Source organism: Xyrauchen texanus, chromosome 18 (assembly GCF_025860055.1).
Source record: "Xyrauchen texanus isolate HMW12.3.18 chromosome 18, RBS_HiC_50CHRs, whole genome shotgun sequence".
Taxonomy (NCBI): Eukaryota; Metazoa; Chordata; class Actinopteri; order Cypriniformes; family Catostomidae; genus Xyrauchen; species Xyrauchen texanus.
In genome coordinates this window covers 9,303,521-9,323,210 of record NC_068293.1, presented here as the reverse complement: position 1 = coordinate 9,323,210, position 19,690 = coordinate 9,303,521, and the positions used below count along the sequence as shown (strand labels likewise).

The 19,690-nt window shown below is 37.6% G+C and overlaps 1 protein-coding gene and 1 pseudogene across 1 annotated transcript; both read right to left on the bottom strand.

Annotated features, from left to right (window-relative positions):
* Nucleotides 1-3,028: 3,028 nt before the first annotated feature.
* On the bottom strand, nucleotides 3,029-10,409 carry LOC127659321 (regulator of cell cycle RGCC-like). Its single transcript, XM_052149094.1, has 5 exons — nucleotides 10,265-10,409; nucleotides 9,919-10,092; nucleotides 6,403-6,507; nucleotides 6,221-6,283; nucleotides 3,029-4,980 (listed from the first exon to the last, which is right to left on the bottom strand). The coding sequence occupies exons 1-5, from the start codon at nucleotides 10,296-10,298 to the stop codon at nucleotides 4,973-4,975; spliced, it is 384 nt and encodes a 127-aa protein (XP_052005054.1). The 5' UTR covers nucleotides 10,299-10,409; the 3' UTR covers nucleotides 3,029-4,972.
* A 5,840-nt stretch (nucleotides 10,410-16,249) lies between these two features.
* LOC127659320 (ras-related protein Rab-33B-like) lies at nucleotides 16,250-19,690 on the bottom strand (annotated as a pseudogene).

Sequence of the window (19,690 nt, the reverse complement as noted above, 5' to 3'; positions counted from 1 at the left end):
GTCATTCTCTCCCCACTTCAGTCTGTTAGTGTTGACTTACTGCCAAAAGCATCATGTCATGGGTTCGATCAGGTTAAACTGTAACTCATGTTTGCCTCCAGCTGCTGTCACATGATGCAAGAACTGTATGTTATTTCCATCTTGACTTTTTTATTTTATTATGGTTTAACTGTTTCATGTCTAATGTACCTGATTACAGTGAGTGTGTCTCACAGTTCCACAGTAGCTGCAAGGATCTCAGCTTGCAAAGATTCCTTAGACCAGCATGAATTTCCAGTTTTAATCTAGACTGATCTAGTGGATTGACGAGGAGTTAGCAGGTGAAGCTGATCATCCAGCATGGTCCATCTGCTGAAGCTTGTGTTGCTGGTTTAGCTAAGAGGCCTCTCAATGGACCAGTGTAACCAGATTTACTGGTGACCTTCCAGTTATTTCAATAAAAATGTAACTTCAGTGCCATGTTGGGCATGGCCAAACTCATGAATTGCAAGGGAGCATATTCTTACATTTGGAATTGTCCTCAGCCTTGAGAAAATCTCCCATTTGGAAAGTGTAGTTCACTGTAGAGATTCCCAATCTTTATTGTCTTCCGTACCAAATCATTAATGTGTTCCTTTTTATTAGATTCATCACAAGACATTGACGTCAAAATCAGAGAATAATCGATGATTTCAAATTTAATGTAAATGCTGTTTTCTTGCGTTGTCTGATTTTTTTACTGTGTATGTAAACATGCTCAGTGTTTAACAATGGGCAGGAAAGAAAGCAAAAAGCCACGAGTGGCCATGTGTAACAGTGAGCATGTTTACATGCACAATCTTACCTGATTATGCTTAACAAGCAGACAATGTATCAAGTTAATGTAAATGCCTTAAACAGTGTTGCTTTATCGTATAAGGTCATAAATGGTTTAGGAATAAACCCATCCACACGGAAAGATTTTCACACATTAACTAAATTTCGAGTTAAATGTAAACACTTTTACCTCCACTCTCACTGGCTTATCCAATGCGTGCATGTGTTGGGCGCATGACTGTTTACTGTACGTTTTCACATCAAAAGCAGGGAATAATCCAATGATTTCAAATCTCAAATTAGCATTTTTTATTAATTTTTTTTTACATTGTGGGATTTTTGAAATAAGCTGATTTTTGGTAGTTATCAGCATATTGTTGCCATTAGTGCATGTAAACACACTCAGTGATTTTTTGATCAAACCCCTGGTAAAATCAGTGTAACACATGACCTCAACATCTTGATATCTAATGTGCGGTTACAGGTGTGCATTTATCAACAATTTACAATGGTTTTGAACGCGGCTTCAGAAATCAGTCAAAAGTATCCATTTTATAATCTATTTTTTTGTGCATCTAGATGATGCTCAAATAATTTCTTAAGTGTGGTTTCCTGTTTGTCACAGATTTGAATTTCAACATACACTTATATAATACAGCCATGAGTATTGTGATGTTGTATCTTCTCTCCACAGAGGATTCACATGAAGTGTTCAGTGTTAATTATCCAAGTTATTAAGTGTCACCGAAGGAGGTTTATAATACCTGGAGAGAGCTACCCATTAGCATTCCCATTCATCTCAATGGCAGTTGCTGAGCTAGCACATGCTACCCCAGCAGTATGTGACCTGCATACTGTCGTCTTTGCAAGTGAGTACTGAATCCCCTGAGCTGTATATGTATATGTAACCCATTACTCTGGAGTCACATGAAAATGGTGTCCTGACAGCGCTACTTGGCTGGTGGCACCACAAGAACGGGCACTGTTTGAAGTCCATTCCGCTCTTTAAGAGCTCTCCAAAAAGTGGGTACTGGTGAAACATCTTCCACAAAATAATGAAATATTTGTGAGCTGTTATTTTGTCAAAATACACTGTTACTTTTGAATGGTTTTTACCTCCAGAAGTAGTAGTAGTAGTAGAAGGAGTAGCTACAGAGAAACTAACTAGTCAAACCCTGAACCCTGGGTGTCAACTTACAACTGACAAATCTTTTTCACCTGCTTACAGAGGTCATGAGTCATGACCCTATGTATTGCTAAGCATCTCTAGAAGAGTGATGAAAGCACATAGTACAGCATTAAAATATAAACATTAAAATACATTTCCATTAAACTCTGCAGGGTTTTTATCAGTCCTCCCTAACTTTAGTCCTCTGGGGACAGAACGATTGGTGAGGGGTTGATATGAAGCTACAGGACTGTGGTCAGAGCAGACAGTGGGTAAGTTGACAGGAGCCACTCTTACAATGACACAGATTTGGACATAGAGTGCTGAGGTGGTCAGATATTCTTCAGAGCAACTGCTCATAGTCTGAAGCCCCAACTGTGAGGTCAATCATTTTCAGACCGTTCAAGAGCCATAGCTAGTGAGTCACAACCCTGAGTTCATTAACAATGTCCTCTTAAAGCATGTCCTAACCAGGCGCAAAATTTCCACACTGAAATCAAAAATGCTGTGTGATGTGATACAATCCAAAATGATCACACAAGAAATTGACATGTTGGATGTTCATGCACCCTGAAATTACGACATTCAGCCAAATTACCAAAAAGCGTCACTCCCCATCAGAGATTTTTGCATCAGTTCAAGTGCAAACACATTTCCGTGTAGTGCCACTGTTAGTGTGTTGCATGAGCAAACTCAGAGACATCTTCTAGTCCTGTAGGATTCAGGAAGTAATCACGTTCACGTTAACAATTGTGAGCGTGATTCGGAGGTTGCATTTTCTCTATAAAATTACATTATTACTCCACTCTTGGTTAGGTTTAGGGTTGGGGTTTGGTGGTAGAGTTTAAAAAAACATGCATTCCTGTCGACTGTATTACATCATTTACACCTAAAGCTACAACATGCTTGGCGCCACTCTGCATTTCAGACATTTCACCTAGAATCTGGAGCACACATGTGCCCATAGGTTCAACAACACTTCCAGCTTCCAGCCACTGGTGACATTGCATCGTATTTCAGTAAGCAAGGACTGATTTCAGCAACAAAACTTTCAACCAACTGTCGTCGAATTCATTGTATGATCAGTCTGTGCAAGCACAGCCAATCAGATCAAATTTGATGTTTTTTATTTGTTTTTGTCTTTTTATATTAACATTTTATTGATTCACAAAACAGGACTGAAGAAACAGAACATAAACGTACAAAAAATCCAGTGGTCGAACACAAAATGAAAGTATACACGCTTAAAAATATATATATAAAAATAATTTAAAAACAGACAATAGGAAACACTGAAGAATAGATAAAAAAAATCATAAATTTAAAACTACAATGTATTTTATGTATTTATCCCCTATATTGATGACCACCCCATCGCCTAAAATAGGGCAAAATGAAATTTACACATAAAACTCTGAACCCTCAACCAAAATCTTGGATCTTAACACACCCCCAAAAAACATGGGTTGTGTCTCCATCTTCTGATTGGCATCGCCAGCAGGTGGGCGTGTCTTTAAGACCAAGCCTATACAATCTAGAGGGGGTCCAATAGAATCAATGTAAAATATTAAATTGCATAAGTCACACCCTTGCATCTCTAGATGTAGACGTGACGTTTTTACATATTTGATGTTTAATGTACATATTTAATGTAATATTTTCCAATCGCTCATCAAAGTTGATTAGGACAGGAACTCCAAAGGGCCGTTCACACTGACAGCATGTTAAATTGTTGCAGGTTGCAAATCGATGTAAATGCTAGTAGGCATTTCTACTTAACTGCTTTATCCAAATGTATCAGACAGTAGATCATGTTTGCTCCACCATTCCTCCTCTCATTTGTAGTCACAGCTTCGCTTCTAATTTGAATAGTGTTGTACTGTCCTCAACTTTGTTGCATAGCCAACTGTCATAGTTGCTTGTGTTGCCAAAAATTTGCAAATCTAAGCTGCATCTTTTAGCTTTTATTGTTTGTTGATTTATGGAGTCTTGTCTGGTTAAAATAATGTTCCAGGTTCAATATAAGTGACAGCTTTTGTGGCATAATTTTGATTACTACAAAAATAATTTCAACTCTTTCTACGTTTATTTAAAATCAGGGTTACAGTAAGGCACTTACAATGGAAGTGAATGTGGCCAGTCCATAAATACACACTCAAAAGTATAGCCACAAGACGCAAACATTATATACATGTATGTTAACATGATTTTAGTGTGATACATTTTATCATGATAACAAAGGTTAGTATAATGTTTACGCTTTGTGGCTATACTTTTAAAACAATGCATATTTTAATGTTTATGACCTGGCCCCATTCATTTCAATAATATGATTTTTTGTTTTTTATAAACGAGACGAGACGAGAGACAAGAAATTATTTTTGTGAACATTCCTTCAAGACATACTGTAATTGATGCGTTTTCATGCATGACATCATGAAATAATACAAAGAAACATGTGATCAAATCTATTTTCATCTTTAAACAATTGAGGACATTAGTTGTATTAAATACAATATATCACTTTTCCAGTTTTTCCAATGAATTCAGAATTAAGTTTACACTCATGTTATGCTCATGAGTTCAAACTCAATTAATAATGCAATATCTCATACAGAAAAGGCTTCTTGTAGCAAAGCGACATATTTAGAGACAATATTTACATGTAATACAAAATATATATTCACAAAAATGGTATTACAGATAAACTTACATTACCAACTCTATAAATGTACAAATATATATATCTATAAAAAGCTATTTAAATAATCTTACAATATTAGGCAGGTGGTTTTAATGTTGTAGCTGATCGGTATACGTTCTTTCTGTGCGTTTATGAGAGCAAGTGTCCAATAGGTGTTTGTAAATGACTCCATAGTCGTTTAGTATGTTAAACCATGACCATGTCTTCTCCATCTTCACAGTAGTTCAGGTTTGGCAGGTGCAGTTTGGCCGTCTTCTCATGGCAGAGCTACAATGTGGTGGGCCCCAGTCTTCTCGTCTCCAAACTCACATGCCTGGAGAAAGACAGGCAAGCAGGGGGCATAGTTAGTACATCTGTGGGTCCTCGGGTGGCAAGGTTATTCTCAGGGTGGGGGGCCTCTTCCTTTTATGGACAGCCCCACCAGAAACACTGCAGTCCAATAAGCATACCTTTCATTAGCAGTCTCAATGTATGAATGTAAGAACATTTAGTAGATTCATAAGACCATAGGGAAATGTTTAAATGGGTCATATCATGAGGGATCAGATTTCCCTTGATCTTTTAAGATTGAAGAGTTCATTGTACTATGAAAACGTACAGACTAAAATTAGGGAAAGACTAAAATGAGGAAAAATGTCTGTCAAATCTTGCACTGTTTTTTTTGGTTGTGTGTAGCACCTGCCGCTTTGCATAGTATTTTTTAATAAGGTCCGATGTCATTTTAGTCCGAATTTAACAGTCTGCTGGGCACATTTAAGTGTGGATTGTTTTATGAATCTGTCATAATGTAGTACAGGCCATGCAAAGAGGCTGTTGTTGAAGGATAGATCTGTATTAAAATATAGAATACACAGATGCATTCCTATCTCTCTGGGGCAAGTTACAGCACTCTAGGCTGCAAATGGAGCGTTCCAAAACAAATCAACTAAACCGTGTGATTGACACCAGACTTGGTGCCATTCAGCAAGTTTATGAAACAGAACTCTGAGAGTTCAGATACAAGAGTTTTCTCCCATGGTCTCAAAGTATAAAGACTAAGAGTTGGGCACTAGAAGAAACTTAATTCAACTTAATTTAGAAAATCGTTTTTAATTTCTAAACATTTTCAGTGAAGAACTACACTAATCCACTAATCAGAGAAGTTGCTGTAATCATGAAAACAGATATCACGGCAAGAGCTCAGCAGCTACCGGGCTTGCATGGACTAAACACCATTGGCCCCTAACTCACATGGGGGCCAATTCGCTGCATCCGCCACCATATTCTCCCGCATTGACGTTTGAGGTAGGAGTGTATCTAAACGCATTTAGCAGGAGACACTTATGTAAAAACAGAGATGGTGCACAAAAGTGAAAGTAGTCCGTGTAGCGCATCTTCAAAATCAACACTAGAATTTTAAAAAGATGTTCTATGGAGAAACTGACTGGGATAAATACATACATGCTTTGTATTGGTCTGCAACTGATGATCATCAATGTATGTAAATCATGCATCAACATTTGTCCCCAAAACAAAGCTCCATTGTTTTAAAATTAGCATAATTTAGCACTTACTTGCTAATGTTCTGTCAAGGTCTGCAATGAAGTCCTCTAGCTCTTTTGTGTCTCCAAGTTTAGCTGAAAGGAACAATATACAGTTGATCAACACATACAGTAAAGCAAATAAACCTAAAACTGACTGATTAGAGTTAAATATGCAATACAAAATATATATATATATATAAATTTTAACGTACGTTTAGGAGAGACTAAGGGACTGTTTGATGCAGGGGAGAAGACAGAGGGAGAGTTGAGTTTCTCGTCACTAAAGCTGAAACTGTTCCTGTTCAAGGATTCTGCACCTAATACAAAAGGAAAACGACACAGAGGAAGTCAGTAAAAAAATTGATGCTTCCTGTATGTATCTGTACCATCTACATTTAAGGACCATATAGAAACCTTTTTTTTATTTATTTAGCATACATCATTGTTTTAGTGAATTATACTGTTTGATTTTAAAGACATTTTTATTCACTTTTGTACAATACACAACTTTAGAAGTGTTTAGTCACTACTTGATGTTCAATGTAAAATCTGGGTGCTGAAGCAAAACCAGTTGAGAATCACTAACTCTAGCACACAGGCTTGTCAAACATGTGCAGTGACCCGTAACCGGAGGGGGTAGGGCATGTTCGGGAGGGGTTAATCTGTGCTAGCAATCAATGCATATTTTGCAATCAATGCATATTCCTCTAATAACAGCCTCTCTCTTTCCACACACTCACGATAACACTTTCAAAGCTATTTCAACCGTGACCCACCCTCAAGTAGGTTCATTTAAAACCTAAGAGCTGGGCCAGTATGCCACACTCTGGCTGAAAAAAAAATTATGTTTCTTAGCCCTGCGCTCAGTAAATGGCAAAGCGGCCGTGCCATTACACAGAAGCTCAACTTTACTGCCACCTCAGGCATTAGATTCTCCTGTCTCTGGGCTTCAGCCTATCAACTGGTAGAATACTAAAGTACAGAGGTCCTCTCAACTGACACTGCTTGCGTTAGATCACTGGTTCACAACTGAAAGGGTTGCAACTCAAAAATACTGTAGGTCACAGGTCTGTTCTGATTGGGTCACAGATGGCGGGAAAAATATTCAGATAATACAAATGATCAAATGCAACAAACCATATAATTGTGCATAGTTAGGATAGCAAAATGAACAGACTTTGAATCTCTTCAGTATTTTAGTGCAAATTCAAGTGGCACTCTGTAATATGGCTAATAATAAAAAATACTGCTGTGTGTGTTTTACTGGTAAATTACACTTTGACTGTTGTTAATGTATTTACACAATTGTAAATGTTACTATTTAGCCTATTTCATGTTAGTAATTTTGAATTTTTTTGGCTTGGGAATATGCAGTTCATGGTCATTTTAATAATTTCAATGGCTGGTTTTAAACACATTTTTGTTACTTCTGTGCAATAAACAATTTTGGAACTGCGTTGGGGTGTCACTTGATGTTTAATGCAAAGTCTTCTTCCTGAAGCAAAACCAGTTGAGAACCACTGAACTAGATCAATGGCAGATGTGTCAAAACGGCGTCAGGCTTGAGTGAATCCAACATGTAGTTGCAGAATCAGTAATGGTGCCAGAGTATATTTTACTATCCAGCCATAGAGTCTGTCACATTTCCTTGTTTGTTCCAGAAGTAAATGGGAGGGGAAAAGAGATCACTTGTTGCCAACCATTTTATGCACTTATAAACTATCAAATAAAACTCCTACATATCTATTCATGATGTCCACAAAAAAAACCTTTGCACATTCCAGTGCGTCTTTCTGAATACAAGTTGTCATTCCCATCAGAAGTTCCATACACAAAGAGGTTCTGATATAATGGGATTCAGAAAAAGTAAAAAGTCAGTATTTGCCTTGAAATTAATACCCTAAAGTCTCCACAAAATGTCTGAGTTGGCACTCGTTCTTTGATATTGGCTTGTGTGTTGGACCTTCATGCTGTGCTTAGATCCAGTCTGTCTCAAGGTGTTTGGCAGGGTCTGTGTGAGTTTCGCACAAGGAGAATCTCCAACTGAAAGCTGAATATTTCCACATGTTGGAATACACCTACAGTGAACCTGCGTCCCTGAACAGATATTAGAGTGGTATACCAACATATCAGCCTAGCCAAACAATTAGACAATATTTGGTGATATTCAGATTATCCTTATTGGCCGATAACTGTGCAAAATATGGAAAAACACCTATAGTGAACCTGTGTCCCTGAACAGATATTAGAACTGACTAACGATAAACCGATATATCGGCCAAGCCGAATAATTTGATGGTATTTGGTCATTTTGAAATGATCAGTATCAGCATGTTCATACAAATAAGCATGAGGATGCTGCTAAAAGTAAGTGTGCCATGCCAAGTGTTAGCGATAAGTTCCGAATCTGACAAGGTGCATGCAAGAGAAGGACTTTTTGCTTATCATTCTGTTGCACACATCCATAATTTTAGGTCAGCTGACTGCACTGTGAAATTGATCAAGAAATTGTATGATCCGAAATGTTCTTCTGCCCGCACCAAATCTGAAGCTGTCATATGCAACATACTCACTTTTGTACAGCTGGACTATCAGATATTACTGCAGCATGGCAACACGTTTCCTCTCTCGGTCCAGCTCTTGAAAGAATACTGCACATTTTCTTTTTCAGTGATCCTTGCACCAAACTTTGGATTGGCTTTGCACTCAAGCAAACAGCCACTTTTAACCGTGCACAGGAGATAGTAGAGCAAGACCACAAATCAGCCACAGAATTGGCTTTGCACATTCATGACCTGAGAAAAGTCTTGCAGGCCAAGCTTGGTTGAAGCTGGTGACATGCGAGCGAATGATGTCTTTTGTGTGTGTGTTGATGATGTCAAGAAACTTTTATTCAGCATCAGTGGATTACCTCCAAAATTGGAGCCGCTCATTGGAGAACACAGAAAAACTTGTGCGGGCCCTACTGAGAGACATCCCAGAGTGGAAAGACATTCAGAGCAGCCTCAAACACTTCTACTCTCAGTTTGATTGACGAAACCACGCTCTTTGATGAGTGGGCTTGCGTGAAAAACATTGTCACTCGTCGCATCAGTGGTGGAACATGAACACGACAGCCGTGTCTGAGAGATGGACTGACGTTTTTCTTGAGCTGGAGGGCAAGACCATCAGCTTCGGTGTCAACGCAACATGGACACCGGATAAATCTTGACAATGCAAAGCAATGCTTTTGGTATGTCTTAATTTTGGACAGGACTGCTCTGCATTTTATGATAAACTCTTGAAAGCAAGTGCACACTGAGAAAAATAGCTGCCAGCAAAAAGTACAAGGTGACAACTGTTACAGATGCGGATGCACACTCTACTTTGCATTGATCTGCGCCTAGGTAAGGATATGTCTCATCTCATTTTTGCTAGGAGGGGGATGTACCAAATTCCACAAGCAAGAATCTGGTCACCATATTCATGAATAAAAAAATAAATGTTTCATGAATCTTCCAGACCCCAAAGGAAGAAATTAAAGTCTTTCTTTTAAAAGACAAGTTAACATAAACAAAAGCTGTTCTTTGTGCTTGTGGTGAGGGATAAGATTAGATAAGTTAATGTATGCTACACTGTAACTTCTGAAGCTGAGCTTTAAGAGGTGACGCAGAGATAATGATTTAAGGGCAAGAGCACATGTGTTTCTATCTGGAATAATAACCCGTCAAATGCACTTTTGTACTCACTCTCTGAGTCGCTGATGCCGCTGTCGCTGACGCTCGCGCTGCTCCGTCTCTTCATTGTTTTCAAGTGCTCGTCATATCTGAAGTGTCTCTTCTCCACGGGGGACGAAAAATCCTCAATGACAGCGTCGAACTCACACAACACTGCATTAAGGTCGACGTCGTCCTCAAGAAATGCTAGAAATTAAACGTAAGATTTGTTTCAAAAACTGCAACAAAATTAAAGCTATTTCGTCATGTCAATTCACTCAGATAAGCATGTACGTCATTGAGTTCGAATGTTTCGAATGTATGTTTACCAGTCCTACTATGCATTTAATCGTTTAAAGGTAATTTAAGACAAGCTTACATTTACTCTGTGACTTTATCTTTGGAGACATCATCTTCGATGTAAGGTCTTTTAGTTGTCCTCTTCCGAAATATAAGATATAAGACAGCAAGTCCTTATGGTATCCCTTTTGAATAGACACAGTCCTCACTTATCATGGGTGCTCTCAGTTTCTGCGCTTGCACTGCGGTGGGGTTGTTTTAAATATTCCCGTCTCTGGGAGGGGGGTGGAGACGGGTGGGACGTGGGAAACGCGTCGCCAAAGAGAGGATCACTCACGCCTGTTTTACTCTTCCGTGTATGTTACATCTATTGGCGTCATTCCCGTTAAAGAATGTGTTTGTTAACAGCTACTACGACACACGCAGTACATCAATGCAATGCTACTTTATTTTTAACCATAAATCAGTCCTTGCCGCCCTCCCATTTGTGATGACTTCACTTGTTGCAATGTTTTTATCAGCAATCCAGCACTTAATGTTACAGGAAATATGTACAGCTAATAGCCCAAGTAATCCCATCATAAAGGCATTGGGTCAGCTAAAGGTGTATTACAGTAATACAAAAATAACCTTCAGGGATATCTGTGACATAAGTGTGTCCAAATGGTTTCACTTATGCAGTTTTGCTCATTCACTTTTTTTTTTTTATAGATTTACACATTTACACATTTAATTTTCATAAGCATTGAAAAGCTTAAATCCTTAAAAAAAAAGTGTGTAAGTTGCATCAGGCAGTAATGCCCAGTAGGTTTAGACACTACCTGTGCATCTAAGTATATCCATCCATCCATCCATCCATCCATCGTCAACCGCTTATCCTGTGTACAGGGTCGCGGGGGGTTGGAGCCTATCCCAGCTAACATTGGGCGAAAGGCGGGGGACACCCTGGACAGGTCGCCAGTCCATCGCAGGGCCACCATCTAAGTATATATATATATATATATATATATATATATATATATATATATATATATATATATATATATATATACAGTTGAAGATATAATTATTAGCCCCCTATGAAATTTCAATTCTTCTTCAAATATTTCTCAAGTGAGGTTTAACCGAGCAAGGTGATTTTAACAAAGTATTTCTTATTATATTTTTCCTCTGGAGAAAGCCTTAATAATTTAATTTTGCCTGGAATAAAATAATTATTTAAAAAAATGTTAAACTCCTAATGTCAATATTATTAGCCCCCTTAAAAAATTATCTGTTTCATTCGCTACGGAACCAACCACTGTTATCCAATGACTTGCCTAATTAACGTAATTAATCCCCCAAGCCTTTAAGTTGCACTTCAAACTGAGGATTAGTATCTTGCAAAACAACTAGTGAAGTCATATAAAACTGTCATCATGTCAATGACAAAACAAATTTGTTTGGACTTGAGAAAAATAATTGTTTAAGCTCACAAAGTAGGAGAAGGATATACATGTTTATCAAAGCATTTTCAGGTGTCAAGAACTGCCGTGAGAAGTATTATCAAGAAGTTTGAAGAGACCCACACAGTGGAGAACAAGACTGGCAGAGGCAGGAAGCGAAAGATTTCAAAAACCTTGGAAAGAAAACTGGAGAGGTTTCTAAAGACCCAAGAACAACTGCCAAGACACTAGTGAATGATTTAGCCAAGTCTGGGGTTGATGTCTCAACGAAGACAGTCACTAGAGCCCTGCACAGGAATGGACTGCGAGGTTGCAGACCAAGAAAAACTCCACTTCTGAAGAAGAGACACCTCCAAGCTAGACTGAAGTTTGCCAAGGACAACCTAGAGAAAAATTATGCATACTGGAAATGTGTCCTTTGGTCAGATGAGACAAAACTAGAGCTCTTTGGCTATAGAGATTTGTTTGGAGAAAGAAGGGAGAGACGCTCAACCCAAAGAACACCGTTCCCACAGTTAAACATGGCAGTGGGAGTACAATGCTGTGGGCATGTTTCAGTGCGTCGGGAACTGGGAATCTCATCAGGGTCGAAGGAATCATGAAAAAGGAAGACTACGAGAAGATTTTGAAAGACAATCTCAGGAAATCTGCAACAAAACTTGGTTTGGGTCGACATTTCGTCTTCCAGCATGGTAACGACCCAAAGCATACCTCACTTCTGGTGAAGAACTACCTCCAAATGACCAAAGTGAACGTCCTTGACTGGCCTGCACAAAGCCCAGACTTGAATCCCACAGAAAATCTGTGGGCCACACTGAAGACTAGAGTCCATGCCAGGAGACCAACAAATCTGGAGGAGCTTGAGAGATTTGCTGAGGAAGAATGGGCTGCAACTCCTCAGGAGAAATGCCTAAAACTTGTTACTAACTTGAGGGCTAATAATTTTGACCTATAGATATTTTATAATTTTGTTTCTATTATATTTATATTGTATTATTAACACTCTAAGTTGCCTAAATACACTATTATGCATAATATGTTGAAAAAAATCTTTGCTCCATTAAACAGCACTTGGGAATTATTACAAAAATGTATGTGTATATATACAGTATATACACTGGCAGAAACAAGTTTGGAATAATGTACAGATTTTGCTCTTATGGAAGGTAATAGGTACTTTTATTCACCAAAGTGGCATTCACCTGATCACAATGTATAGACAGGACATTAATAACGTGAAAAATTACAATTACAATTTGAAATAAATGTAAAAATGTCTTAAACTAGTTCAAAGAGTTCTCATCAAAAAAATCCTCTATGTGCAGCAATGACAGCTTTGCAGATTCTTGGCATTCTAGCTGTCAGTTTGTCCAGATACTCAGGTGACATTTCACTCCACACTTCCTGTAGCACTTGTCATAGATGTGGCTGTCTTGTCGGGCACCCCTCACACACCTCGCAGTCTAACTGATCCCACAAAAGCTCAATGGGGTTAAGATCCATAACACTCTTTTCCAATTATTTGTTGTCAAATGTCTGTGTTTTTTTTTTGCCCACTCTAACCTTTTCTTTTTTTTTTCTGTTTCAAAAGTGGCTTTTTCTTTGCAATTCTTCCCATAAGGCCTGCACCCCTGAGTCTTCTCTTTACTGTTGCACATGAAACTGGTGTTGAGCAGGTAGAATTCAATGAAGCTGTCAGCTGAGGACATGTGAGGCGTCTATTTCTCAAACTAGAGACTCTGATGTAATTATCCTCTTGTTTAGCTGTACATCTGTCCTTCCACATCTCTTTCTGTCCTTGTTAGAGACAGTTGTCCTTTGTCTTTGAAGACTGTAGTGTACACCTTTGTATGTCATCTTCAGTTTTTTTTTTTTTTTTTTTTTGCCAATTTCAAGCATTGTATAGCATTCATTCCTCAAAACAATGATTGACTGATGAGTTTCTTGAGAAAGCTTTTTTTTTTTCTTTTTTGCCATTTTTGACCTAATATTGACGTTAAGACATGCCAGCCTATTGCATACTGTGGCAACTCAAAAACAATGTTATGCTTCATTTAATGAACCAAATAGCTTTCAGCTGTTTTTGATATAATGGGAAGAGCATTTTAGCATGATTACTCAAGCATAAGATGTTGGAGTGATGGCTGCTGGAAATGGGTCCTGTCTAGATTTGATCAAAAATAACTTTTTTCAAATAGTGATGGTGCTGTCTGTATTTTTACATCAGTATTGTCCTGACTATACTTTGTGATCAGTTGAATGCCACTTTGGTGAATTAAAGTAACAATTTCCTTCTGAAACAGCAAAATCTGAACATTATTACAAACGTTTAGCCACCAGTTTATATATATATATATATATATATATATATATATATATATATATGTGTGTGTGTGTGTGTATAAATAAAGGTGGGATTATAAGAATTGCCTTTTTTTATTATTATTATTTTTAAGCTAAGGAGCTTAAGGCTTAAGGAGCTATAGGCCTACCTATAACCAATACAGACCTATAAGCTATACTCTATATCCCACGTGGCAAAATAATAATGTTTATACAAATTATATATGATGTGCAGCTTCTTCAGAAAAGACATTTTTTATTATCTATCTTTTTTAATGCAGTTTTTGCAATAGATATGAGAAAAGGCCTAAGTAAGCTATGCAAGCTCATAGACACTTATGTACTGAATATAGGCCATACCTTAAAATTCTTATTATAAAATAAAAGATCATCTAAAATCCATCCATCCATCCATCCATCCATCGTCAACCGCTTATCCTGTGTACAGGGTCGCGGGGGGCTGGAGCCTATCCCAGCTAACATTGGGCGAAAGGCGGGGGACACCCTGGACAGGTCGCCAGTCCATCGCAGGGCCACACATAGACAGACATACACTCACACTCACCTCCACATCCACATCCACATCCACACCTAGGGCAATTTTTTTTGGAGACACCAATTAACCTAGCCTGCATGTCTTTTGGATGGTGGGAGGAAGCCGGAGTACCCGGAGAGAACCCACGCAGACACGGGGAGAACATGCAAACTCCACACAGAAAGGCCGGGGCAACCAGGGTTTGAACCCACGACCTTCTTGCTGTGAGGCGACAGTGCTAACCGCTGCACCACCGTGCCGCCCCCCATCTAAAATCCATTCTCCCTAAATACTATTTTTGTTTTGCTTGTTTTCTGTTTGTTATTTTTTATTTTACTTTATTGAGTATTACATTCAAGGTATCCCATTTTTCAGTATCAGCTGTGTTCTTGTCATGTCCGTTAGATGTCATTCACATAATGACTCAGATTTGGTCCAGACATGTTTGTACAGACATCTGGTGGTGTCTAAAGGTAATTGCACCAATGATATATATATATATATATATATATATATATATATATATATATATATATATATATATATTTGCACTGGCAAGACTGGCAATTTTGTAACAATCAACATTAAAAGTAAAACTTTTGAAAGTAAACTTTTTTAAACACAATCAGTCAAAATCCTGCTTGTTATTTTTTGTGGTATAATTTATGACTTTAAAAAGCATTCTTCACACATTTTTTGTGGTGTTTGGGCTAACAGGTAGACATGGTAAAACAAGGCATGTGTTTGCAGCTGCACTTGCCTGTTGATTTTAGGATTTAAATGTACATGGATGGAGTCAAAAATGACACTTACTGGCTGAGATCTGTTTAGTTCACAAAATAAATAAAAGTAAGACCCTTATTGATTCTGAAGTTTCTGAATGTTGTTAGACAATATGATTACTGATGTGGTTTTCTCTTTTATTGTGAGGATTGGCCTAAAATATCAAAAGTTTAAGAAAGGAATTTGAGGGTTCACATGTCTCTCCCATGAATAAAGATTTACAATCAGGTTCCAATCGGTAACATTAGTAAATCATTAGGTATCATGAACAAACAACGAACAATATATTTTTACAGCATTTATTACTCTTTGTTAATTTTAGTTAATACAAATACAGTTGTTTGTTGTTAGCTAATGTTAGTTCATAATGCATTCACTAATGTTTTTATATGCAACTTTTGAATTTAAAAATGTACTTGTTTTTATTACCATCAACCAAGATTAATAAATGCTATAAACGTATCATTCATTGTTAGTTCATGTTAACTAATGTTGTTAACTAATATTAACAAATGGAACCTTATTTGAAAGTTCCCAGATCATACAAAATTCATATATATGTATTTCATATTTTTATAGAGATTGCACTTCTAGTCATTTAGTCAATTCAATATTTTAGAGCTGATCTTAAATGAAAAAAATTAAAAAAATTAAAAAACGATATTCACTATAGATATCTCCAAAGATGTATTAATTCTCATGACTTTGCCAGGCGTGGAATTTACAGTTTTAGTACTCCCTGATTTTTCCAGGTTTTCCATGACCAGGGAACCATGATATTTATATTTCAAAAAAATTATCTTTGACCCCGATTGATCACAATTGTAAAATATGTTAAAATAATTACTTTCCATTTTTCATTTTACATGATACAATCTTGTGTATTTAAAGTGCAATACGATGTTGCTTACAAAAAAAGGTCTTCATAATCAAAAAGATGTCTTTGAGACATGTTCAAGATTTATTGTTACCTTATTTGTATAAGACACCAAACATAATTGAAAACCAGCATGAAATGTGTCCCTATGTTTTGTTTTATAAACTCATCTTTTAGTTTTTCCTTGTTTTGAAACCTGATTTGTTTCAGATAAGTGCTTAAAACCCAGCCGTGGAAAACTTTGAAAGTGGTGCCCACTAGTGTTACAGCAGTAGTATTACAGCAATGTGCCACTGTCCATCTGTTTCTGTTCCAGTTTAGTTTGAGCTGGCATGCAATACTTATTTGATGAGATGAGAAAAGTAGCATTTCTAGTTTACTGAGGAAAAAGTAACCATAGCCTCAAATATGCAATGGTAATCAATCCATATCTGTATGAAATGACTCATTGCTATGGTGCATAATAATGGGGTGCTAAAGTGTATTTTTGTCTTGTTTTGTTTTTCTGATCAGCATAAATGCCCCATATTGCCTTGAGAAATGTCATCAAAGCATCCAAGAATTGTCACAATATAGTAATAACCATATCTATAAAAACATGTTTAGTTAGTACAGACTGATAATGGTATAACATATTCTATAGTGTGAGGTCTTCATGTCACTGAATGCGTTTATGAAGTTGATAATGGCCTTAAATAATGTAGGTTCGTCTAATACATCAAACATCATCTGAATTAGAAAAAAACCAAAATCCCACTCAAATGTTATGTTTCCAAAGACATTTTGAGCAATAACAGGGTGTCTTCATCCCCTGGTCTCCAGAGAGTTGTATGAAGCTGCTCTCACTGGGCTGTTTCAGTCTCGGCGGCTTGTGATTCTTCAGCCTGTAGGCCAAGGTGAGGAAAATGGCATCTACATGCTCTTATTCTGCATGGTCTCTTGCAGATGTCTCAAGTAAAGGAAAGGTGTAGCTATCAGTAAGTCGCTGAGTTATTAAAGTGGACACCTCTCTTCTTCCTCTTAAGTCACTTTTGTTTCCAACTAGAATACGGGGTACCATTGCAGGGACTGAGTCATGGCAGCTCTCCTCAATCCATTCTGGCAGGCTCTCAAATGAAGCCAGACTGGTCACATCGTACGCAAAGATGATGGCATGGACGTTGCAGTAGTAATGCTCCACCATACTCTTCCTGAAGCGCTCCTGTCCTGCTGTGTCCCAGATCTGCATCTGAGAAAGAGGATGTGATTTGCATCATTGCAGATATTTAAAAGTAACAGAGGAGGCCAGGGCTAGTTGTCACATGAGGACGATGTCACAAGGGCTATATCTCAGTAAATAAAAGGTTTAGAGTCAAAAGTCCAATTACACAACTGCTCGTTTTCTCTAGTTTGTATGGGTTTGTATGTTCATTTGAAGCACCTAGTTCAAAATCCTGTTAAATTAGAATAACTGAATTCCAAAAATTCCATTTTGAGTAATAGCTGTTGGGTATATAAGTGTACACAATAAAAACACACTTGAAAAACATTCAGGCAATGGTCAACTATATAACGAAAGTAGACTTTTTCCTCGAAAGATTGTGAACTGTGTTCTTGTAAAAGTGCAAGCTTGTAATTGCACTTTTATACAACTTATTAATTACAATATCTTTTGAACAAAATCATTATTTGATATTTAGCATGATGCCTTTTTCTTTTTTGCTGTTACAGTTTTGTAGTAAACAGTTTCCCATCAACGTGCCCAATGTGCAGGGCATGTAATCACACTATAATGGGGTAAAGTCAACATGTTTTAAATTATTTGTGTCTTTTTATATATCTTTGCATATATACACAATGCACTCACTGAGCACTATTAGCAACACTATACTACTACTGGGTAGGGCCTCCCTTTGCTCTCAAAACAGCCTCAGTTCTCTGTGGCATGGATTCCACAAGATCTTGGAAACATGCCTTTGAGATTCTGGTCCATATTGACATGACTATGAAGGCCACTGAAGAACAGTGTCAGTGAACCAGTTTGAGACGACTTTTGCTTTGTGACATCGTGCATTATTATGCTGGAATTAGCCATTAGAAGATAGGTAATTTGTGGTCATGAAGAGATGCACATGGCCAGCAACAAAACTCAAATAGGCGGTTTCATTCAAGCGATGATTGCTTGGTATTAACAGGCCCAAAGTGTGCCAAGAAAACGTTCCCCACACCTTTACACCACCGCAACCAGCTTGGATTGTTGACATAAGGCAGGTTGGGTCCATGGATTCATGCTGTTGGCACCAAATTCTGACCCTACATCTGTGTGCCTCAGCAGAAATCAAGATTCATCAAACAAGGCTATGCTTTTCCAGTCTTCCACTATCCAGGTTTGGTGAGCATGTGCCCACTGCAGCTTTCTAATTCTTGGCTGACTGGTGGAACCTGATGTGGTTTAGTACTGTTGTAACCCATTTGCCTCACATGTTGTGCATTCTGAGATGCTATTCTGCTCACCACAATTGTACAGAGTGGTTATCTGAGTTACCATAGCCTTTCTGTCATTTTGAACCAGTCTGGCCATTCTCTGTTGAACTCTCTCATCAATAATGCTTTTCCATCTACAGAACTGCTGCTCACTGGATGTTTTTTTGCACCATTCTGAGTAAATTCTAGAGACTGTTGTGTGTGAAAATCTCAGGAGATCAACAGTTACAGAAATACTCAAACCAGCCCATCTAGCACCAACAATAATGCCATGTTCGAAATCACCGAGATCAAATTTTTCCCCCATTCTGATGGATGTGAACATTAACTGAAGCTCCAGACCCATATCTGCATAATTTTATACATTACATTGCTGCCACACGATTGGTTGATTACATAATTTCATGAATAAGTAGGTGTACAGGTGTTCCTAATGAAGTATTCTGCATTTCTTAGCCATATGTATGTGCCAATTTAGACATTCAAAAAATGATATATTATATTTCATATTAACCAGAGTAAAAATAACACAGTATTAAAGTAGCCTATATTTACATAAATTACAATACATATTATAAAGCATGAATTATGGTCTGTTTTGTCATATTTTATAAATATAATATAATGTCAAAGAATGAATGTTTTGATATTTTTTATAAACGTATTTAAATAATTGTTAGACTACTACTTTTAACAATAGAAACCATAGACCCACAGTATAGAAACCCCATATGAATATATCATATTCAGGTCAACTTGTCTAAACAGCTTTATGAACAGGTGACAGTAAACCCTGCAGTACAGATCATCCTCGCCTTTTCTCCAAATTGTTACTCTCTCTAAAATCCACACCGATTGTTGCCTCTGGATTATCGAAAAATACACCACAGCAAAACCTGCAAGTTAAGCACGTCTTTCCAGCCTTTGAATCCCCAACGACGATCATTTTAAACACCCTTGCCTGAGGACTATCATAATCTTGATACTTGCAAGACTGTCTCTACTAGTGTAAACAGTCGTGAATTCATTCTTGCTGCCCGTTGTGTTTTCTATTGCCAT

What these genes read in the sequence shown, in the direction of transcription:
- LOC127659321 (XM_052149094.1), bottom strand. Translation starts at nt 10,298, where the DNA reads ATGATGTCTCCAAAGATAAAGTCACAGAGTAAAT. An exon ending in GATAAAGTCACAGAGTAAAT is followed by an intron (nt 10,093 to 10,264) that starts GTAAGCTTGTCT and finishes TTTAATTTCTAG; the next exon opens with CATTTCTTGAGGACGACGTC. An exon ending in CGGCATCAGCGACTCAGAGA is followed by an intron (nt 6,508 to 9,918) that starts GTGAGTACAAAA and finishes CTTTTGTATTAG; the next exon opens with GTGCAGAATCCTTGAACAGG.